A 25467-nucleotide genomic window follows, 5' to 3' on the forward strand; every position below is an offset into this window, starting at 1 on the left:
AACTAGTTCTTGCTATAGATACATGCCCTCCAGTATTTAATCCACAAAAATTATATATATATATATTTTCTAATCAATGTATTAAATTACTTAATTAAATATTTGTATACTTTACAAAACTTGTTCTAACTGCAAAACTCTAGTCTTACTTGCCTTGTTGAATAAAAATAGCAATTGAAAGTCCTGAAAATACCACTTAATGTAACTTTCAGGCGTCGTCCAACCATACCCTTAATAAACCCCATCCGGATTGCCTAACGTAATCGCTGCCGGAGTCGGTTGCAAATTAAGCCGGGGAAAGACTTTCTTGGCAACACTCGCACTTGGCCAATGCAATTTCCCCGGCATTACGACGGGCAAACACTCGTGTGTGCACTATGTGCACCACACTACATATATGTACTATATGCACGTGCAGGAACTGCCGTATAACGATTTAATGATTCTCGATTCTCATTTACATTGCCACTTGATATGGAATTCGCGCCCCGGGCCATTCCCTTCTGGTTTGACGCTCAGGTAACGACATTGGGAGCTCGGCCCCTTCTTCCCGGCGGCTGCTTACGTAACGGTTACGTAATGTGCACACTTCACTTGGGCCACCCACTAGCCAAAAAGACCCCAAAAGCCACCCGTAACCACCCAGAAACCACCCAAAAACCACCCAGAAACCACCTAGAACCCACCCACTCACATCTTGCATACAATCAGTGATGGGAAGCATTCAGGTGGTTTTTATTTTACACACACATATCCGGGTAAATACCTAAAAATAGTATGGAAAACATAAACATAATAATGCCAATTCATTTGAACTAAAGATTGAGTGTAAAAAAAGCATTCTTAAATTTGTCTCAGTTTTTAAGTAGAAATATTCTTGATATCAGAAAAAAATTGACTTCTTTTAGAAGGCTCTATAAAGAGTAAGAAGTTCCTTTCTTCAAACATAGCTTAGATTTTTTGTAAGGAAGGTCAGGGTTCTGTTCCTAGGATAAGTGTCAATATAAATATATTTCCTTTTTTTAAAGTCCAAAGATAATGTAAAATCTATGCTTTTTATATTTTAAGGTCTATTAGATTGGTATCAAGTCTAAAATTAAAATTAAAAAAACGTTGAGGCATTAACAAGATAAAATAGATACTACTATACATTTTAAGATCTGTAAGAATATTAAGCCAAAATATCCTTATAAATAATATATTATAATAAAGATTAGGATACCGCATAATCAAAACAAAAATTCATATAAATTATACCCCTATAGATTTTAAGTTCTGTAAGGATATGTACCCAAAACACAAACCCCATACCATATATAGCTACAAATCTGGTAGCGATCATCACTGTCTTCGAGAGACCACAAGCACAGTTGGGGAAAAACAAAATGCAAATTTTGCGAGACGGCATCGTGATTGACATTTGAACTGCTAATGAAGCTATCACTCGTCGCCGGGAGAAAGTGGGTGGGTGAAAGTGGGCGTCTGAAGGTGGGCCGGTGAAAGCGGGTGGCTGTGTCGCAGTGGCTGTCATCAAGTGGCAGTCAGAGATGGAGACACACTCACTCACACACATCCTTTTTGCAGGAGGCGAGCCAAGTCCTTTGTGTGTTGAATTGTAGAAATTGCAACTACGTGACTACGTTGCAACAAGAACACACTCCTCGACGAGCGGGGAAAATCTGTCTGCACATTGCACTTTAACATTTTGTTTTGACAACTGCGAATTCATCAATGCTCCCACCGTCTGATGGCCGATGCAGATTGGGTTTTTCCCGAGCTGAAAGACCCAAAAAGAGAACCACCACCCAGTCTCAGTCTCTACAATCCTCAATCTAGAATCCCCCCGACCATCAAACCGAAAGACAATCAAACGAATGCAAATTGAAGTAGAAGCGATTAAGCTGAAAATGGATTTGTGTACTTTATGCCATTGCCAAAAGGTTCTTGAGCTTCTTTTGGCTTTTTCCCACCGCCACACCGCCAAGGGAAATCCAAAATCCGGGGGAAAACAGCTTGACTCGGCAAAGTTTTTGTAGGCCGTCGCCACTAAAGTTTGCCACGCCCACTTGAGCAGAAGGGGCGGAGGTGGGCAGGGGCGCAGGGGGGGCGTGGCTGAGAGTTTTGTGCATTATGCAGCCTTATTGTGAATTTCTGCTGATGCGGCAGCAGCTGAAGATTGCAACTCGGGGCCAAGACGGAGGATTCTGGCATAGTGGATGGCTCAGGAGCCGACAAATTGCAAATGCCGCACAAAAATGCAAACGCAAATTCTTCGGAAAATACGTTCGAATGGACCGGGAAACGCCGGGAAAGCGCCTTGCCACAAAAGCCAAAGATAACGAGACAATTTCATGGGACGCTAGTTGAACAGAGTTTGATGGAAATCATAGAACGATACTCGGATACACGATAATCGTTTTACACTTTGCCGAAACGGGCTTAATAACAGGTAGTTGCCACACTGTCTTTGGCTTACAATATTACTAAATATTTGTTTGGGCATAATTACAAAAATTAAGAGGCTTGGGATATTAAATACTTTGTTAATAAACCTTCACAGTATATAAATACACAAAAACTACATAACAATTAATAACTAGGAAGGAAGCTTACTTCGGCAAGCCGAAATTTCTATACTATTCTATTGTATGTACAGAGCTTTCCTATTTTTAGAAAAATAAAAATTAATTACAGAAATATTAAGATAATGTTTAGTTTCAATATACTACCGAATATGTTAATCGAATAAAAAAAATATAATGGTCCTTGTATTAATTTGACATTAACTATACGATTGTTTCTATTGCAGCTATATGATAAAATCTTCTGGTTTGTTTTTAATATTATTCAAAGTTCTAAAATGTTAAAAGAATAATAATTCCAAGAGTTGAAGTTAATATGGCAAAAAACACCAAAGTTATAATTTTTTTACGTTATTTAAAAATATTTTTTTGATCATCCCTATGGGAGCTTTGGGATGTAGTTGTCTAATCCGGCTTGTTCCGACGTATATACTACCAGGAATAGAAATACCACTTTTGGAAAGGTTTCATGCCGATAGCCTTATAATTGAGACTAGTTTACGTAGAAACGGACAAGGTAACCTGAATTAACCTGATATATAGGACAAATTATAAGTTTATCAACTATGGAAACTATCAATTAGTTGTTAAGAGCAATCATATGGTATTTAGTTAGTTTATTTTGGTGAGTGTTGATTTAGTTTAAGTACAACGCAGTAATTAAATGAAATATAATTTAGAATTAACAGCATGTTAGTGTTTGATGTAGTAAATGGAGTAGCTGCGATGCGTAGAGATGGTAGATGGTAGTTCAGGTTTGAGGGCGATCCACATCATTGGCAAGGTCAGCAAGAACCTCGGTTTTGGGCTCCGGTTTCTTGTCTTCCGGCTCCCGACGCTTTGCTCGCTTAGCCGGTGGAGGGGCCGAATCATTTACCAAATCTTGAAAAATGCGCGTGTTGCCAGGCGGATCCGCCTCGATCTCCGGCTTCTCATCCTTGGCGGTGGAAGCCGCCATCTCGGGAGCTGCAATTTCGGGCTCCTCGGACCCGGTGGCTACGGTCTCAATGGGAACCTCCTTGTTCATTGATGCTTCATTTTCTTTCTTCTGGTTGAAAAATTCATCACTGTCAAGGTCGGGCATGTCGGCCATTTTGTTCACTTGTGCAAGTTTTTGCTGGCTGAATTTTTTTTAATACGTTAACTCGGTGCTTCTTGCCGCTGCTGAAAACCACTTAACACTTTGATTCTAGACCCCAAAATAGGTTAAATGAGATTTATAAAAGTTTTTATGTGCTTACCTTCAGTGAAAACCAATTTTCAGTTGTGAGAAAAAAAAATTCTTTAATGCGTCGTCTCGGTGCTTCTTACCGCTGCTGAAAACCACTTAACACTTTGATCCTAGACCTCAAATAGGTTAATTGAGATTTATAAAAGTTTTTATGTGCTTACCTTCAGTGAAAACCAATTTTCAATTGTGAGATTTTTTTTTCGACACTCAATATCTTGACAAATTTTTGACAGACACTTAATGTGGACGCACAGCTTTAGGGTTTGCCAGAATTAGTGTTGCCAGATCGCTGGGAGTCGTTAAGCCCTAACTTATGCGGGCACACTTATCATATCAGTCACGATTCTCCAAAGATATTTCTTAACAGCACTCTGTTAAAGGCACCGTGCCAAAATCAATCTTGATTTAAGAAGAGTATAAAAAGAAAGCACTTTCTATCAATTAATATAAAGTATGAAATCTTTTTCTTTTAATTAAATCTATTAGTTAATTTTCAACCAACATTTTTCGTTAATTTTTCAACCCAAAACATTTTTTACATTTTACACATGAAACTTTGTAGAAAATAAATATTTTATACTGTAAAATTATTTTTAGCTTGGTCAAGCTTATATTTATTTGTATTATTATATTGAATATATTTAAAACATATGTATACATTTATTGTAAGGAACAAAATTGTCTCCCTATAAAGATTATAAATTCCATATGGAATTGGAGTTAATATATTTTGCAAATGTTTAAGTGGGCATACACTTTAGGAACACTTTGTAGATTACTTGGCTTTACAATGTATAACTATTTTTACTTGGATTAGGTTTACATATATGTCTATAATTATATAAAATATATTTAAAATATTAACCCATCATTTTTAGAAGAGTGGAACTTTTCTTTGTTCAGTTTTTAATATTACCCTCAGAATTTATAGTTTTTGGGGCCTTAAAAAAGGTGTCAAACCCACAATTTTTTGTGTAAGGCACTCTATATTTCGATGATTTGGAACCCATAATCGCTGTTCATTTTTGCTGGCTGGGCAATTTGTTACATTGACGCATTGCAACAATGCCGGCAATCCGAACCTCCGAAGGGAACCTTCCAAAGAAGATGTTATGCGTCGATGGCGTGCATTAAACATAATTTCGCTTACGTCACTTGACTGATTAACCATCTGGAACACTCCAGGGGGGGTGGGGTGTGCCCAAAAGGGGCGTGGCAGGGGGCCAAAAGGGCTCAAAGGGGGATCAAAAAGGAAAGGAAGCTGGAGAACAGCAAATATGACAGGGCATTCAATGCATGAAACATGAAAACGCACTTAAACAGCAATCAATTGCACTTTACACGAGATGCACCTCCGGAGTACACTTGACCCCTCGGAAAAACCTCCCCCCCTTCACTACGCCCCTCCCCCGCCGCGCTTTTCCAATAAACTATGCAGGCAAAAAAAAAAAGGAAAAGTTCGATGGAGGAGGATGCGAAAAACAATATGCACAACACATGCAAATATTTATTTTACTACAACGCAAGAGCGCCCCCTTTGTGCCACGCCCCTCAGCTCAAAGTCTTGGGGAAAATGGGGGGGGGGGGGAAAGGTTGGGAAATGGGGAAATGGAGACGACAGCAAACACAACAAAATACGGCGAAAACTTTTCCTCCAAAGAAGTTCAACTAGTGAAAAGTTTTCTGCACGAAACTGGCAAATTTTTTGTTCCCTTTGCCTGCAAGGAAAATGCGAAGCCGTCGAATTTTCCATGTTTATTTTGAAATCATGCAAAAACAGCAAAATCAAATTATGCAAAAAATGCGAATGAAAAAATAGCGCGACAGAGATGCAGGCACTACAATTGCAATCAAAAGTTTTGTCCATTCCAATAAGCAATAATTTGTGCACAAAGGCAATAAGAATGCATTGTAGTGGACCTTTGGATGGAATTCCGATTCTTGGGAATCCATCGAAATGTAATACCACCAATGGTTAGTTAATTAATTCCCCCGGCTTAATTGCTGGAAATATTGCCACCGCAAAGCAGCGCTTAAAGTGTCGAATTTCCGAAGAAATTAATGCAGTTCATTGAAGGCGAAGCAATAAAATGCCATTAATCAGCTAATGGATTACAGGTGATTTTATTGCTTCGACAATCTTTAATGAGAACCAATCAATGTCAGTTAGAAACGAAATTCCAAGAGTGTATATAAGCAAAGAATTTATTTTTAAGGAAACATTACAACGAATGAGTATTATAAAAATTATATAAATTTTATAGAAGCTATAAGGCTGATAGAATTTTTTATAATGAAAATGAAAGAAACGGAATTTGAGAAAATTGTCTTAAGTATTTTATTTATATTTTTCAGAATTTTTAAAATAAATTATTAAACATTTTGTTTATGCTTGCAATAGACATTTTGTTTCTTTTTTTAAAATATTAGATGTGGTTAATAAAATATACCAAGTCAAAAAGAATAATCTATTTTATTTAATTTTGCTGCATATTACAATCAGTTTTCTTCTCTTTTTTTTTTGCCTTTCTGATTTTAAAATTAAATTTAAAATTGTAAAAATGGAAGAAGAAACTGATCAAAAATATATAAGAAATATTTTACCTATTATTGTTGCGTACCATATTTTATTTTTGATTTTGCTTATAGATTAAGAATTTATTTAATACTTTCCTTTAAATATTTTTGAAAAAGTTGTATAATTATTATCTTAAATGTTAGGAAAAAATAGGAAATTATTAAAATTCTTGATAAATGTTCGCAAACAGCCTCAGAAAAGAGCGTTTCAGAAAGTGGCAGGCCCTTGAAACGCGATTTTATTGATGGGCAGCCAAGCTCATGAATGTTAAATACTAACCTGCCATCCCAGAACCATCATAACCATCTGCATCTGCATCTCTGGCCCGTTTATTTAAATCCTAGTCGGGGGACGGGGGTTCCGAGAACAGCTGATAAACCCTGAGACGCTGACCCAAAAGCAGGGAAACAGCAGGGAAACTCGAAGCCCTTGCCCCCTTTCTTTATCAGCTCTGTGAAACTTTGTTCGCTGTGCATCATCAGCAGTTTATGAAATTGTTGCAGCTGCAACACCAAGATGCCCCGAGGACCCAGAACTCAGAATCCAGAGCCCAGAACCCAGAACTAAGGACCCGGGCAGCCATGTTTAAAGTTGCCCACGCAGCTGCTGCCAGGCCTCGTAAAACAATAAAAACACACAACTTGGCCGGGGGGAATCGAATGGGAGAGTCCGGAATTCTCGGGCAATTCTCGAGCAGGATGGAAATGGTGCTGGGAATGGAGATGGAGATGGAAGACTGGAAGTGCCGGGGCGGACAATCAACATCGGTGGCCACATGACGGCAAACAGATTTAACAGCACGCCTAGCCCCCTGGAGCCCTTACTTCCCCTATTCCTATCCAGATTGTCCCTTCTTTATCACTCACCCCGGTTTGTTTCTAGCCCAGAATTTACTTGCAATGATAAACTGCTAAAGGGTTTGATGCCCAGGCTAACTGCAGATATTCCAAACGCTTTAAAGGCCACAGTTGTAAGAAGGAAAGCTGAAATCAAGCATCCACACGTTAGCCAGGTCAAAATACGCATCTTACCTACAATTTATACTTACAATTGATAAGTTTTTGATCATATTTAATTCAAAGAATCATTACCACCTCTGAATAACAACTAATTTATTTATTAAATGCCATGGATAACCTCTTCCTGGCTACAATTAATTAAAAATTTAAATTATATTTATAAATTATAACATTTAAAATAAAATTAAAATATTTAAAATGGAAACGGAACATTAAAAAAGTATTCAGTTTTGCCATTCCTGTTAATGAATTAAGGTTTTACTAAAAAATCCACTGAAAGAGAACCATTGATATTAATTATTTTATTGTATGTTCTGCTTAAATGATTAAGATTTCTTTATTATATGATTTGCTAAAACTAGATATGCCTTTAAAGACATTCAGTAAAATGCGAAATCAATCAATCAATCAAGATAATCTAAATGCTTGTATATTAAATAAATACTTAAAAGATGGGAGACGTGGATAATCACTGTTGCAAGCTCTCTGGTTTTAAATACCCTAAATTTATTATAAAAAAATATGCATGAGGCTACTAAGTATCTTTCTGATTATTGATTATAACATTTTAGTTAGTTAGATTTAGTTTATCAACTATGCAAACTATCAATTAGTTGTTTAGAGCAATCATATGGTATTTAGTTAGTTTATTTTGGTGAGTGTTGATTTAGTTTAAGTACAATGCAGTAATTGAATGAAATGTAATTTAGAATTGTCAGCATGTTATTGTTTGATGTAGTAAATGGAGTAGCTGCGATGCGTAGAGATGGTAGATGGTAGTTCAGGTTTGAGGGCGATCCACATCATTGGCAAGGTCAGCAGGGACCTCAGTTTGGGGCTCCGATTCCATGTCTTCCGGCTCCCGACGCTTTGCTCGCTTAGCCGGTGGAGGGGCCGAATCATTTTCCAAACCCTGAAAGAGGCGCTTTGGCAAGGAATTATCCTTAGATTCGTTTTCTTTCTCCTCGCCACTGGCCTGCTGATCCAAGTCGGGTTTCTTGGAGGATTCCCCGTCCATCAAGGCCTTCTCCAGGTCCTTCACATCGGTGTTGCCAGGTGGATCCGCCTCGATCTCCGGCTTCTCATCCTTGGCGGTGGGAGCCGCCATCTCGGGAGCTGCAGTCTCGGGCTCGGTGGCTACGGTCTCAATGGGAACCTCCTCGTTCATTGATGCTTCTTTTTCTTCCTTCTGGTTGAAAAATTCATTGCTGTCAAGGTCGGGCATGTCGGCCATTTTGTTCACTTGTGCAATTGTTTGCTGGCTGAATTTTTTTTAATACGTTAACTCGGTGCTTCTTGCCGCTGCTGAAAACCACTTAACACGTTGATCCTAGACCCCAAAATAGGTTAAATGAGATTTATAAAAGTTTTTATGTGCTCACCTTCAGCGAAAACCAATTTTCAGTTGAGAAAATAAATCGGCACTCAATATCTAGACAGATTTTTCTTTAATTCGTCGTCTCGATGCTTCTTACCGCTGCTGAAAACCACTTAACACTTTGATCCTAGACCCCAAATACGTTAATTGAGATTAATAAAAGTTTTTATGTGCTTACCTCCAGTGAAAACCAATTTTCAATTCTGAGAAAATAAAGTCGACAGATTTTTGACAGACACTTAATGTGGACGCACAGCTTTAGGGTTTGCCAGAATTAGTGTTGCCAGATCGCTGGGAGTCGTTAAGCCCTAACTTATGCGGGCACACTTATCATATCAGTCACGATTCTCCAAAGATATTTCCAGATTGTCCCTTCTTTATCACTCACCCCGGTTTGTTTCTAGCCCAGAATTTACTTGCAATGATAAACTACTAAAGGGTTTGATGCCCAAGCTAACTGCAGATACTCCCAACGCTTTAAAGGCCATAAGATGTAAGATGGAATGCAGAAATTACGCATATGACACGTTAGCCAGGTCAAAGTACTCATCTTATTTACAATTTTTACTTACAATTGATAAGTTGTTGATAATATTCAATTCAAGGAATCATTAACCCGTCTGAATAACAACTAATTTATTTATTAAATGCCATGTATTCTTCCTGTCTAAAATTAATAAGAAATTTAAATTAGATTTATAAATTATAACATTTAAAATAAAATTAAAATATTTAAAATGGAAACGGAACATTAAAAAATTAATCAGTTTTGCCATTCCTGTTATTGAATTAATGTTTTACTACAAAATTTATTGAAAGAGAGCCATTGGTATTATTTATTTTATTTTTATGTTTTGCTTAAATAAGTATTATTTGATTTTCTAAAAATAATAATATATGCCTTTAAAGACATTCAGTAAAATGCGAAATGCTATTATAAACACTGAATAAAATAAAGGCACTACAAAATATATAATACCAATCAATCAAGATAATCTAAATGCTTGTATATTAAATAAATACTTAAAAGACGGGAGACGTGGATAATCACTGTTGCAAGCTCTCTGGTTTTAAATACCCTACATTTATTCTACAAAAATTTGCAAGAGGCTACTAAGTATCTATCTTATTATAACATTTATAGTTTTTATATTTTCAATTTCCTAATAAAGAATGTTAATAGCCTTAACCTTAATTTAAGCCTACTAGTAGTAGCTCAAGCTAGAAAAAATGGTTCATAATGGCCTCGAAGCTAGAGTACTACATAAATAAATAGATAACAAAATATATTTAAAATTAAATTTTTTATTTAGAATGTAAGGGGCTACCCCAGTGCTGCCTAGGTATCTTCGGGATCCACTTCCTGGCACTCCCCGGGATTAGCATCCTGCGAATTCGCCCTTCGTCCTGCGAACTGCCATCGCTTCCATCCACCTGCGTGCACTCAATCATCCGGCGAACTGACACAGGCTGAGCTGCTCTTTAAGCCGCGTTGGCCTTCGCAGCTGAGCCTATGCAGAATGCCTTACAAATGCTAATTCGCAATCTTAATGACAATGAGCCGGGCAGAGGCGGTGGAAAAGCTCCAAAAAAGGGGGCAGACAGCAGGTGGGTGACTAAGGGGGCGGCACGCCAAACAATTCTAAAATAATTTGCATATTCCGCTGACTGCGTCACTCGCGAATCGCGACTTGTGGGCTGGAATTGGGCTGGTCTAAGGGCTGACTTGTCTCCGGGTTTTATCTTGGGTTTTGCCCGGGTTTTTGGCCGGGGTTTGGGCTTTTGGGGCCGCCTGCTTGTCATAATTCTGGCGACATTTATCTCAATTTCACGCACGCTAAATACTCACCACACACACATACACTCGGAGAAATTACGAGTACTTTGGGGGGCACTTCTAATTATTTTCTCTAGGTTTAAGATCATATCAAATTTCTTTAGGCTTATCAACAAAGCTAATTTTGTTAAAATAAATGTTTTTAAAAATTATATATTTTATAAAGCTTAAGATAATTAAAAACTGTGAAAACATGGCTAAAATATGCTTGTTAATATTAAGTTAATTTTTATAAACTTGTATTATATTTTATTTTTTCAAGATGTAATCATAAATTATCGCAATATTTTTACACATCACGAATAAGTATTAAATACTAACTAACTTCTAAAATTTTAATATTAGAAAATATGCCTATGGAAATCACCGGATTATGTTAATAAGGAAAGCTTCTGTATTTTATTTTAAAATTTAATTATTTTTATTGCCCTTTTTTAAAAGTATCTGATAATATACTCCCATATCTTATACTAGGAATACTCCCTAGTTTTTTTAACTTAAAAAATACTAAGAAGTTGTTTTAAATATATTTAAGTATATATTTTTATCTACCCATTCAAAGTAGTTAACCTGCAAGCAGCTATCAAAACATTTTCATTTTATTTATATATATTTCTACCCTTATTTTAAACTAAAATATTTTAATTTTATTTATATATTTTTCTACCCTCTTTCAAAACCTAATTATTTTAACCATCAACATATTTACATCGTATTTAAATATTTTCCTTCCAACCTTGACTTGGTTGCGTTGAGTGTAGAGAGGCACACAGAGACGCAGCTACTTGGCATAATAATAACCGGGACAATATCCTGGGCACCCTGACCCCCTTTGACCCCCTTTTTACCCGCCCCTGGCCCGGCAATCCTTGCCAGCTCGTCGCGTTGTCGTCATCGCTGTCAGCGTCGCTCGCCTGTTTCTGTTTAAATAATAAACTAAGAAAGCTTAGCGCTCAAATGCAAAGTTAAATATGCAAAATACACACACGCACCGCATTCCCCGAATGGCAAAGGATGCAAAGGATGCGAAGGATGCGAAGGATGCCGGGGTAGGATCATAAGCCGCTCAGCAGCTCGTTGAATGTATTTAAGCATAAATTTCAATTATGCACAAAATAAAAGAGCCGGAGAGTGGGGACTCTAAGCCGCTGCCATTAAAGCCGGCAAGTTACCGACTACGGCTTAAAAGATATTCCATCTTGTTTCTTTCTGCGCCACCTTCAGCATGTCCTGATTTCGTTTTTAGGGCGCAGAGGGGGCGTGCCAGCATTTAGCAATTTTCCTTGATTTTTTTCCTCATATATATATATATATATATATTTTGCGTGGCCCGGAAAAAACCCTGTGCCAAGTCAAACAATCTTTCACACACGCCGAACACGCGTCGTATGCGCGATAAGGAAAACGGCTAATGGGAAATGAGGAATGGAAATTTAAGTGGGTGGGAACAACCGGGCGCAATCAATTAGCATTAGGTGGGTAATGAAGGCTCACAAAGCCAGGAGCTCCGAATTCAAGCACAATAATTATGACTGTGATTGAATGGGCCATCGCGAAAGAACCTGAGGCTCTTAGGATCATATTTTTCAAATTTTTGAGCAATTATGTAAGCTTGTAAGACAAATAACCATATTAATATTTTTATAAAACATTATAAATATATATTCTTCATTAAGAAAATAACAACGAAAATACAGATAAACTTAACAAAACCAACTGGTCGTATGAGTGATATTTTCTAGTATTTTATTTCACCTGATTTATCTGATTTGAATTTTAAATACAAAACATTAGGTACGTAGGTATTTATTCCTAATTATAATGAGTAAACATTTGGTTGTTCCAAGAAAGGCAAGCGCTTTCAGAATTTCTGGTGAAAGAGGCTTCTAACTTATTGTTTGGGGAGTCCCCTAAAATTATAATCCCCATGAAATTTTCAATGCAGCCAATCTAGGATTGCCATGAAAGCAAATGGAAATCCTGAAATAATAGGCAGCATTCCAATTCTTGCATTCCAAGGCGAGTTTTGTTCTCTATTTATCATTATATGACTTTATGCATTTACTTAAACAATAATATAAAATATGATAAAACAAGTTTTAGTCTTTTAAAAATCATAAAAATATGTAGAGATTTTAAAATGAATTGTTTTTTCTTTAAAATAATAATTTTAAAGTTTAAATTTGAATTAGTTCAGAATTTTTTGTGCGATTTTAAGCAATTTTGTTGGAAAATAATACCAACGAAAATAAATACTAAAAAAATACTACTTCTAAATGCAACTCTGCACTATAGTTTAAACATTTTGGTCTGGAAATGGGGCTCAAAACGCTTTAAATTAAATTTAAAATGTATAATGTACTGGTGATTTTGCAAGTAGTTTGGCAGTTCTAATATTGGCACAGCCACCTCGAAACTGCCCATGCAGCCTTTGTCCCCTGAAACTGGTGACCATTTCTTGCGGCAGCGAGTTCAAAATCAAATTACATGTTTAACAAACAAACCACTTGCATGCCATTGAGCACACACAACACACACAGGCACACAACACACACACACACTCATACAGTGGCAAGGACATTAATGCAACCCACAAAATCCACGAATTGCAGGTCCTATCGCAATCGCAAATGCCCCCAATGCGTTATGTTGCGACTAATTATTCAACATTAATTCTAATTTGATTTGTTTATTTTGTATAACGAAATGTGTTTGCATCCTGTGTGTGTGTGTGTGAGAGTGTGTGTGTGTGGGAGGTGTTGGGCGTGGCAGTGCATGCTGGTATTAGTGTCGAGATCTCCCCACACACACACACCCACAATCAGATGCAAAGGAAATTCAATTGAATTTTGTTTGAGCGTAATTAAATAACACTCGGCAGTTAGTCAGTTAGTCAGTCAGTCAGTTGGTCACTTAGTCACTCCGTCAGTTTGTAGGCCATTGTTTAATACTCACTCATGTGTGCATGCATTAACACACACACACCACCGATCTGGAGCGATAATAAATGCTGGATAGCCAAGTGAAATCGTGCCAGGACTACACAACCAGTAAATCTGGAAAAATATAACAAATATATACAAATTAACGTTATTAAAAGGCCTAAAATTGGATTAAATTTAAATTATATTACTGTACATGATGCGATGAAAATTAATCTTTTTGTTGATGATTGTGTGCGATGATTATTAGGTGATGGAAATTGTGTTGATTTAGCCATGAAAATGTGATGAAATGGATATGATTTGATGATGATGAAGCGGTGGAAAATATATAGAAAAGGGTAATCATTTGCTGATGGAAATGGGATGAAAATTTCTTTTTTTGTTTATGGTACTGAGTTATAAGCTTATTCTCTTTTATAGAGACAATGATGCCTTGATCAAAGAAGTCGATAGAAAGATTTTAAGTAATTTATTTATTAAATGCTGATAATTTTCGTATTCCCTAAAAATAAAGTGGTGTTTAGCTCATTACCTTTTATTATTATGTGATGATTTGTTGATGATAAAGCGGTAGAAAAGTAATGGAAGATGGTGATGATTTACTGATAGCAATGTGATTAAAGGTGGTTCAAATTTATATGTGATTCACTGCCAAAAAGGCTATAAAAGGTACTGCAGGGCAAATAAATATTATATATACAAATATAAACACACACAAAAACGAACACACATTCATCGTCGAGTTGATTATGCCAAAGAAGTCTGATGTTGTCAAACAAAATGCAGAACACATAGAATGAAACACAAGTTGCCGGGTGCAAACAAGCCAGGCCAGCCTCATGACCCCATGACCCTTTCGCTGGACCCTCTGGCGATCCGGGGACTTTGAGGAATATTTATAGGGGAGTAGGGGGCGTTCATCATCGGAGGCGTCGCAGCTGCAAGTCAGGCCGCCAAATGCCAAATGCAAACAGCAAAAGAGCAGTCGACAGACAAAAAAAAAAATAAAGCCAACGCAAAATCAAAGCAAAGGCCGCAGGGCATGGCAGAAAACATCGGAAATGGTTGGGGAAAATGGGTTGGAATATGCACTCACTAAATGCCAAAAATGTTAACTTGTTCCATAAGATTAATCTAAACACTCCAAGATAATAGCAAATTATATTCATTAAAATACCTGAGCAAACTGTCTGGAATTCGAAACATATTTGTAGAAACGATTAAATTGAAAGCAAGTCGACAAACAATTAAAATTTTGATATGCAAGGCAACTACATGTTCAGTTAATTCGGTTTAAATGCATCTTAATTACCTTTGCTGTTTATATACATATACATATAAATATGTCTAAATTCTGTTTTTGATAAATTAATACAAATTGTATGCTTTTAGATGATGGCTATTTGAGAAAAGACTCAATAAAATATTAAATAGGGCAGAGTTTTTAATAAAAACTTATTTTTTTCATTACTTCTGTAGGTATTGATAGAGTTTAAGCTAAATATGTTTTAATTATAAAGAATAATCATAATGAAATCATAGTCAAAAGTCATAAGGAAAAATCCTTTCATTATTTCCAAGTAGCACGGAAAATATTTTCAGCCCTAAATAAAGCGAATAATGAATAATGAATGACCCACCAGCTCATCTGCAAATGCATCCATTGTTTTACCTTGTGCGAAAACAAAACTTGACCAGCATGCCAGAGAGCGAAGCCCATATAAATGGAAGATAGGTTTTTGCTAACCCTACCACAGTAGCCACACCAATGGTGAAAAAGCTATGGGATGTCATCGGGGACACAGTGAGCCCTCGGTTGTCACAACCGCATTTCCCAGAACAAAAGCCAAAGGCTAGGTGCCCAAAAAAAAAACACCATTGGTGTAGTATTCAGTGTGTGAAATTCTGTTCGTTGTCGAATTTATGACATTTTGCAAAGGAAAACCGCAACCGTACTCTAATTAGCAAATACATGACACTCGCCCACCTGCCCACACCTAAACACACGAACGTGCGGACCATCTTTATTTGATATTACGCATACGCACCGCTGGCACTGTTTTCGTGGGCCTCAGTTGCCTTGTCAATGGCTCCCCTGCCAAAGTCACTGTAATGAGCACATAAAGGAGAGAAGATGTCTGGGACATGCACTGATAAAAAATGTTATGGGTTTTTATAATAATTGGAAACTGTGGAAGGCAATCCGCGTAGTGACGAAGCGCTCCAGGAGAGTGTGAGAAGGCGGAATAAAAATCTACTGTAATGGTCCGATCGAATGCAATCCACTAAATGAATACACTTTTTAAAATTTTCTCATTGAATAAAATATTCATGACTAGCGAAAAAGATGTACGATATTGATGAATCTAGTTATCGAATCATCAAATCACCGAATAATTGGATCATAAAATTATCGAATCACCAAATCATCGAATAACCAATCAAAAATGTAGTATTCATTTAGTGGATTTGTCACAAAAGTTGATACCATAACTTTCGTATGTTGAAGGTGCGACCGTCACTAGTTTGTTAACTCGTCAAGAGGTGTTTTTGCTCGATTTGTTAAATACTTAAACCATTAGATATGACTTAGTTCTTGTTGAATATTTTAACTTCTTAATTTTAATTTATTTGTTTTTAATCACATTTTCAAAGCTAGGCTTACAGGTATTTGGATTTTTCGGCTGTGTGAAAGGTAATGAGATGCCTCTACCCTTTTTTAGGGAATCAATGATTTCGAGGCTCGGTTTTCAAGCTCGAAATTTTCAATGGGCAACCACAACGATGGGTAATTAGGCCCAGAAAGTGACAGGACGGTGGGGCATGTCACATTAAATTGATTAGCTATGCGAGCATGTGTGTTACATTACGGTCTCTTCCAGTGGAAGTTTGAGAATGGAAAGCGGCTGGCAATTACACAGTCATATATAATTAATTTTGCATTTCAGCGACAAGGCAGCTCTCATCCGTTATCCAGAAAAAATAAAATCCACACACCCCCTCGGCGGCACTCAACAAATTAACCTTTAATGAGCCGCAGAGGAAACATTTTTGTGGGTTGTGCACTTTTTAGTTGATTTATTCCCAACTCCTTCTTGCCTAAGCTCCCAACATCCGGAAGGGGCGGTGAAAGTTGAAGTGGCGGTGAAAGTGGGGGTGGCAGATTGCAGCCAATTAACGCTGCTGCAATTAATTTTAAATGCAACGCATCAAAACTAATTGCTCAAAACTGAATTAATTAAAAAAATACAAACACTGCCAGCGCAAGCTAAGCTTTTGGGGAACAACAGCTCCGAATGGTGAGTGACAAAGGGAACTGATCGAAGGGGACGTACCTCTTAAGACTACTAAAGTTTATTTTTTGATTATAGTATATCCTTTTCTTAATGAAACACCTTGTTTTTAAGACAATGTTTGGAAAATATCTTTTTTAAAAACTTTATGATTATATTTCTATTTTAAAATCCTAGCTTGAACTATTCAAAATACTTTTTAAAGAACTTGAGTCTTTTAAACTTTTAAGGGACCTATATTTCATGAAGCTTTGATAATAAACTAGCTTTAAAAACTAGAAAATATTAAATCAAAAATGTATATATATTTTTAAGCGAAAGGAAAATTCTTAAATTTTATTTAAATGGTTTGTAGAAGTATGCCATATATTTTCAATAGAAAACAACTATATATATTTTTTACTGCATACTTTTAGACACCTTTATAAGTGTGAAATTAGTTTGGCAGCTCCAAAGAATTGTATTAGCCTCAGAGACATACAAATTACAACATAGCAAAAATTCATAGATTATTTTTATGGATCTGGAAAGCAAGACAAAGGAAAGTTTTTACTTAACGTTGAAAAGGTATCTAAAAGTATGCAACAATATATTTTGTTTCGAAAATACCTACATATTATTTCACTGCATACTTTAAGACACCTTTTATTAGTGTTTCTTTTTTGGCAGCTTCAAAGAATTTGTTTGCTGAGAAACAATTAAAAAAATGTGTCTGAAGGTATGCAACTCCATTTTTTTTTGGATCTATAGTACACTTTTACTGCATACTTTCAGACACCTTTATAAGCGTGAGGGTTCTTTAGCACCTCTAAAGAACTTGACTGCTGATTGACAATTAAGATTTAATTAGCCTTATGCACCCTTTTTTACCCCGTGTACAGGTGCATTATCGGTCGAAAGTGTGCCATAAATTCTGGGCAGCCAACAGCAGGTCCAGCCGCGAATACCCTTGCACCGGGCTCTTCAGACCCTCCAAGGCTCCCCAATCCTCCAATCTCCCCCAGCTCTGAGATCAGGCCAAAGGCGAGTGAAGGAGGCCAAAGGCGGAGGAGGTTCTTCTGGGGGTTTGGGGGCTGGGAGCTGGGGGCGTGGCCGGCTACAAAGTATGGCGAGGCGAGGCGCCATATTGTTAGCAATTCCGTGTGCATACTAAAATGGCAGCCACCGCACCGCCGCCCAACTACTTCTTCTTCTACTACTTTTCCCTCGACGCCGTTGTGTTTAATTTCTTTTTGCCGCCGCCGCCGCTGCCGCTCCGCTTCTGCTTCTTCCACCCTTTGCTGCCTTTGCGCGCGGCATGCAAATGAAATGTCATAAAAATTGCAACTCGGCAGCGGCACGGGCAGCGACGTCAATGTTGCAGCTGCCACTGTTGTTGCAGAGAGAGAAAAAATGGGGAGCTATGTAATAAAAAGCATACTTTGTTGGAAACAACATTTATTCTAATAAATGCCACACATTCCCCAAATAAAATGAAAGCATTTTAAGAAGGTGCCAAAAGTATGCTATGCTAATCAATCCAGGGGAATACATTGTTGCCTACTTTTAGACAGCTTTAGAAACTATTTTTAGCATTATTATAATATATCATTATTAGATTTATGATGTTACTTCTGTTACAAATTGAGGCGTTTTGACACTTCCTATAATGCTGCCTCAAAGTATGCTACGCTAATCCATTCATGTAAATATAGTGTTGCATACTTTTAGACACTTTTTTTGTATAAAACATTATTTATTATCCTTATTTATGTCTCAAATTGTTCAAATAATAAATTAGGTGTTTAGAAATTATTTTTAAGGCCGTGTAAAGGAATGCTATGCCAATAAATCCAAGTAAATATTTGGTAGCATACTTTTAGACACCTTAATAAATGATTTTAGCCCCCTAGATAAACTTTTAACAATTTAACTTGACCAAAAAAAATAAAAATTCAGTTAATCAACTTATTTATATATAATCCTGATAATGTACAATTATTTTCCGTGTAATGGGGCTATTGGTGTTGCTGCTGCCGTCAACCGCAGCAATGAAGCAGCGACGGAGCGCGCATATTTTTGCAGCGTTTTTGTATGTTTTTTTTATGTATTTTTTAATTTTAGAAAAACGCAGAAACAATTTTTTTTTCTGTTTTTCCATCTTTTGCCTTGCCGGCTGCTGCTGCTGCTGCTGCTTCTTCTTCGTTCTGTGGCAATGTTGCACAGATGAAAACGGGAATAGAAAAATGCACAGAGGCCCACACACACACACACATATCCTGGGAGTGGGTGGGCGGAAAATGGGGGCGGGAAGGCCAACGACAGTTTAGAAAATGTGCAAAAGTATTAAATTTCAGACGCCAGGCCACAACAGCGGAACAAAATGGGCTTGGAGCCTCCAGGGGAGTGGTTCTGGGGTTCAGGACCCAGGATTATGGGTACTGGGTAGGTGGCGAAAGGGTTCCGAGTTGCGGTTACTTATCCCCAACAGGCCCACACACACACACAACAACACTCACCACTATAGTTGCCAAAGCCAAAAGGACAATCGGATGTCGCTACTTGAGACGTTACCGGAAAACAGAGTGTAAAACGAGACGGTTACCCGGAATTAATTACAATGTCCCCCTTAAATGAAATACTAGCTGATTGAAACTGTAATCGTTGAATGTTAAGGTATATCACTTGGGTTTTCGGGTAATCTTCGAAGTTAATATTGAGCAGATAAAATATGCGGATTTATGAACTGAAGGAAAACATTCTGTGGTGAATTTTTCGGTATTTTCTGGTATATTCCACAAGGGATTAGTTTTGGTATTTTTTTACTAGTTCCTCAAAACCTCAAAACGTTTCTGTTAAAATGTTCCTATTAACAATTTTCTTGTTTTCCCTATAAATGAAATCTATATTAATAGTTATAAACATAAGTATAATATTAAAATCAGGTATTCAAAAGCAGACCCTTTAGACTTTCTTAAAATCATAAATCTTTGATAAAATATTATAATATTTAAAAAAACAATCAAATAAAAAATATGCTTTGAAACACTCCCATTTGTGCTTCCCTTTTTCCAATTAGTAGTTTGTTGTTCTTGGAATATTTCTTCTTTTCCATTTATCTCTGTCTTTCCTTGTCCCCTTTTCTTCTCCTAAATTCTCCATTATCCCAATGCCCGCATTTGTCGTGTTCCCTTTTCAAAGTTTCGTAGCAGTTTTTCCCATTTAAACATTGGTTGCCTTTTTTGAAGGGGAGGTGGTTTTCGGCCAGAAGAAGACGTACTACCAGTTTTCCATCTCCAAGTCCCCAAAACTTTTTCCCTTTTCTGGCACCTCTTCCCCACATATGTATGTACAGACATGCACTCGATGCACTCGATGATGATGTTGCTCCGCCCTCTCCCATCCCGCCCTTCAGTTTTTGGGCTTGGACTGCCCGGACTGATGATGACCACAAGCACCGCACACTTGACAGCCAACCCACTGACCCACCCAGCCACCCACCGAATGACCCCCAACCACCACCTCCAAGAACAATGTGCCAAGTGCGTGCAAAGTTTTTCCTCATCGGGCAACTTTCATCAGGCGAAGGGTCCCTGGACTAGAAATCGGTCTCATATGGTGGCCATTCCGAAGAAAACGTCTCGAACTGAGATTGAGTTAGCCCCCCTTTTTGGCCAGAGGCGCCCCTACGAATATTTTTGAGAGGGGATTGCGATATTTTCAGAAAGAAATACCAACCAAACCAAAAAAAAATCCTGGTTTCGCATACTTTCTTTCCTAGTCACCAACATTTAAAAGGTTCTATTACAATACCACCAGGGAACTTCCTTATAATTATTCATACCTACATAAATACATACTTGAATGATGATGAAATCAAAAAAAAAATAACTAAAAATACCAAAAAATACCGGTTAATACGATCTTACCATAAAAATAAATACCTCTTTAAATACTCTTTAATAATATTCCTGTTTCCTTCCCATATATACCTTTAAGTAGTTTACAAACAAGGATTTTTGATTGATTGATAATAAAATGGAATCGAATGGCATTTATCGAGGTTTCCTTATAAAAAACCCCTTTAACACGCCCCTGCTTGGAAAATCCCACGAAAAAGCTGCAAGAGAGAGCTGATCAAAATTATTTGAAGCTTTTGCAATTTTTGTAATTAAGCGAACAAAGCCAAACATTTGCTCAGGCATTTTCCCCATTGTCTGGGCGGTGGATCATCGGATTTGGGGTGGTGGGTAAATGGGTGGTGGGTGAATGGGAGGCTGGCTTAGTGGGTGGTGGGTGGTCTTTTTTGGGGCGGCTTTCGAGTGTGGAATCTGCTGCAAGTGGCAGCTGAAAGTGCCAGTTTTATTGTTGTTACTGTTGCCCTAACTGCTGCAGTTGCTGCTGTAAAGTTGCTGGACATCTGAAAAACTGCAGCATGCAAATCGAAAAATAATTACAATTGCGCAAAGTTTTAAAACGAACAGACAACTGAGGCTGCAGTAAACGAGGGGCGTAGTATGAGTTATTTTTGGGGGGGGGTTTTGGCCCTCAGGGTGAAAGTGCCTGATTTCTTTCCGTTTCCTGGCCGAGTTAGTGGGCGTGGCAGATCGGGAAAGGCGGAGGGGAAAGTCCAGTGTCAGTGGGAATTTAAGATAAACCACATGTGGAAAAGGGCGCAAAAGGGTGCTGATGAGAAGGCCCAGAAACACTCAGAAAATCCTTAATTTAATATGGTAATATATCATTTTATATACCAATTTAGCAACAATAATAACATGATACATTTTTTAGAATTTAATTTTCCCCATCATAATCTGTAAAATCTTTTGGACTGGAGGTTTTTCACAAGCACTTGGTTTAATTCCCCCCCATTGAGGTAATTTGAACTTCTTTCTCATTTGAAATAAACGTATTTAATTTTATTTTCCCAGTGGAAAATGGTAAAAGTGGTCGCCTGTGTGCTTTGACAGAACATTTAGATGGCTTTAGCCGGGGAATAGGAGTACGAACGCACTCCTCAAAATGCATTAGACACACATTTGCCAGGCAAGGAGCCATTCTACTATTCCAACATCCCCCACACACGAAGACACTTACCAATGGCAAACGATAATGCGTTTGTCTCTGTCCTCCAGAACTTGCCATACCCCAAAAACCTAAACCTTCGGATCCCATCCTGGCTGGAAAACTTTGAAAACTCATTCAGTGTCATGTAGATTTTTCGTATTTTTGCGTTTGCTCTGACAAAAAATAATTGTTGGCTAACTTTTTGCCAAGCTCATAAAACTGTGCCCCCTCCTGGAGACCCATTTTCCTTGGGGCAGGGGCAGTTATCCTGGGCTGGTGGCATTTTAAAACTATTGTTCATTTCAAGCATCAAGAAACTTGCCAAATTGTTGTTGAAGCGCTGTCGAAACTTTTTAATTTTGACGCCTTGGCAGGTGGCGTTTGGCCATCCAACCCCCCTCCTCCTACGCCTCTTTTTCTTGGGAAAAGTAGGCGTGGTCCGGTCAGCGTTTTCAATTACAAATCAAACTAAAGTTGAAAGTTTTTGGTATTTGTTTCACCATTTGGATTCCTTTTTGTTTCCATTTTCTGGCATCCTTTAAAAAATAAATTTATAATAAAACGCATATTTGTTCTATATTCTATATTTTTTACTACCCAACTACATAATAAATTACAATTGGTACAATTAAGAGCTATTGCTGAGCGCTTATTTAATTTGATATATTATTTTATAGTAATAGTTTTAAATTTATTTTAAATAAAATATATAACATTTATGTATTATATTTAAAAACTATGATATAAAATTTGAAATGGATTAAAATATATTATTCTTGTGTTTCAATTAAAATTAACCTTGTCCAAAAATCACATTTACTTTATTTTTGCTTGCCAAAATCTTTTTTAATTATTACGTAATACAGAAAAATATAAAAAATGGGAAACCAACAGGGAAAAATAAAAGATGATATTCTGAATTTATTACCATATTTTCAAACCCTTCAAAAATTATATAATTCAGCCAATTGTTTATTAGTTGTTATTAAAAAGCTATATAATTTTAAATTAAGTATTTTTCTTTTAAAATACAATCTTTAGAACAAAAAAACTACAATAAATTGCAAAATCGAAGGCCAGAAGTCAGAACAATTTGGAAATCATCAAGGAAAACTCAGCCACTTACCATATAATCGGATCTGTAGATCCCGTCTGCCGAACCAGTACAAAAGCGAAGTTAACTATCGTGTGATATCGACGACATTGATACCACTGGACATCCGGGCACTAATCTTATTTGAAATTCCATTTCGTGCTTAACGGACATTGCTCATACGCCCCATTAACGAGTGGGTGGTTGGGATAAATTGGGGGGTTACTCAGCGCCTTTGATTCAATTAACTTTGTTTATCGCGCATAATGCATGGATTATCAATATCAATTGACATCAATTTCGGTCACTGTGGAAACCAATAGCATTAACATCCAAAGGAGCCTGGCGAAAATGTTTGGACAGCACAGCATTTTGTGCGGAGCCATTGACAAGTTTTTCTTTTTTGTTTTTTTTTTTTGCCGGGGGCATCGGCGGCATTTCAATTAAATCCTCCCCGTCTAATTGAATTGAACGGAAATTGAATTGAACGTGTGGCCAATTGTGTGAGTGTGAGTGTGAGTGTGGGTGTGTGTCACTTAAAGCTGACCCTGTGACCCATTAAATCGCACCACCCACTCGACTCGAAAAACAAAAATGAGCGAAAACACAAACCAAAGTAATTTTAATTTTAGCTTGAGATGGGGGATAAAGTTGATTGGGGATGACAGAGCAGTACGATGGGGTTGGGCCTTAATTGCCAGCATACACACTGTACACACACACCCACGCACAGATAATTAAAAAGTTTTCTGCCGCTGTAAAATGGAAAAATCTTCGCATATTCCCATCTTCAATATGTGTACCATCTTCAGGATAAGCCGGAAAATTCGTGGGTGCTACAACTTGCCACAATTTACGCAATATTATAGGGCTGCTGTTGTTTTTGTCGTTGGTTTGGGGATTGTTCATCACAAGCCTTGCACTTTCGGGTTGCATATTATCCTTGAAGGTACTTGGGTATTTTAGTATCGGAATTAAGTACTACGAAAATTAAGATAAAATACCTATAACTTTCGCAACTAGTAAAAACGGCCGTCTCTTATATCAAAAATGCATTAAAAGTATTTATAATAATCGTAAAGTCAATTTGTAATATTTCTTTTCAAGAAAAAAGGTTAGAACTACAAGAAAAACAAATTGAATATAAGATTTATCACCGATACATTATATCATTACTATTAGGCTCTAAAAAAATCAGGGCTTTAAGAAAACTTTGTAAAAATTGTAAGTATTATCTCATGTATATTAAAAACAATCCTAAGCTCAAAAGAAAAATGTAGAAAAATATAACAAGCTTATTAATTAATATAGATCAGCTAGTTAAATCTAATTGTATACAATTTATACGTTATTGATACCAAAAAGTTCTGGAAAGAGTACAAAAGAACCTGTTTTAATACCATTTGATACAAATATGTTCTTAAATTAAGTCCAAAATCAACTTGAAAATGGAACGAAATCAACTCATTTCACATTTTAGTTCCTACCATTTGGTTCTTGAATTAAGATCATTAAGCTCAAAAAGGGAACATTGGTACTTACACAGTTCTTAAGAACGAATGTTCTCAATTCAAGAACAATGTGCTTGGTTTTTTCTCTCTGTGTTATATATTTTTCTTTAACATAGATCAACTAGCTAAATATTTATTGTAGTATCTTAGAATCTTAGGATCTCAGAGCCAAATGAAAAATCCATAAAACAGGGTATCTCATGGTCGATCAAGCCAAAAAAAAACCGTCGAAATGGCGGCTCTTTCATTTATGTTGTGCTTTTTATTGCCGCCCCATAAGCTGAAGATGGTGACGTCAAAGAAAGGCGAAAAGCGACTGGAGATGAGTGGAATGAGCAGAAGTCATTTCGCCAAGGTTCACATAATCAAAGCATCCCTCTCGCTCGCACTTCACAGCCCCTCTCTTTCGCACCCATTTCAAGATATGTCAGCCAGCGTCGGCAGAATGTAATTTGTTATATGGTTTTGTAACCGTTAGTTTTCTTGTTTACCTATTTTATATAGGGGGTGGGGCTATATCCTTCGTCCTTACTCACAGATACAGATACAGATGGAGATGCACACAGATACACTCACACACACACACGCACTCACAACACTATGTGCTGCATAAATTTATGCAACACTCGTCATGCCTTATTATTGTTAAAGATTCCTGTTTGCAGTTGCTGATGGCATTCCTCGAATAAGTTTTAATTAAAATCAAAATATGTCGGCATCTCTGCTTAACTAATTTGCATGACATCCCAGGACAGTTGGCACCTAGGCATTCCCCATTTCCCGTTCGGGATTATAGCACCTATCCCGGGATCCTGGCGATAAGGACAAGCAGCCCCCTAGTTTCCCAACCCCTCAATTTAATTGTCTTTACATTTGCCCAGAGATTCAACCAAGCCCATAATTAACTAAACAACATATGTAGATTTAATGGATAACCTTAAAAAAGAGAGAATG

General features: G+C 37.1%; 2 protein-coding genes across 2 annotated transcripts; both read right to left on the minus strand.

Annotated features, from left to right (window-relative positions):
- Positions 1 to 3250: 3250 nt before the first annotated feature.
- LOC108006554 (uncharacterized) lies at positions 3251 to 4122 on the minus strand. The gene is made up of 3 exons (XM_036820796.3): positions 3975 to 4122; positions 3824 to 3923; positions 3251 to 3771 (listed from the first exon to the last, which is right to left on the minus strand). Exon 3 carries the CDS (start codon positions 3673 to 3675, stop codon positions 3334 to 3336), a length of 342 nt encoding a protein of 113 aa, XP_036676691.2. The 5' UTR covers positions 3676 to 3771; positions 3824 to 3923; positions 3975 to 4122; the 3' UTR covers positions 3251 to 3333.
- A 3750-nt stretch (positions 4123 to 7872) lies between these two features.
- On the minus strand, positions 7873 to 9076 carry LOC108006553 (fibrous sheath CABYR-binding protein-like). Its single transcript, XM_036820790.3, has 3 exons — positions 8967 to 9076; positions 8793 to 8915; positions 7873 to 8740 (listed from the first exon to the last, which is right to left on the minus strand). The coding sequence occupies exon 3, from the start codon at positions 8642 to 8644 to the stop codon at positions 8192 to 8194; it is 453 nt and encodes a 150-aa protein (XP_036676685.2). The 5' UTR covers positions 8645 to 8740; positions 8793 to 8915; positions 8967 to 9076; the 3' UTR covers positions 7873 to 8191.
- Positions 9077 to 25467: the final 16391 nt, after the last annotated feature.

The sequence above is a fragment of the Drosophila suzukii genome, chromosome X (assembly GCF_043229965.1).
Source record: "Drosophila suzukii chromosome X, CBGP_Dsuzu_IsoJpt1.0, whole genome shotgun sequence".
In the NCBI taxonomy this organism is placed as follows: Eukaryota; Metazoa; Arthropoda; class Insecta; order Diptera; family Drosophilidae; genus Drosophila; species Drosophila suzukii.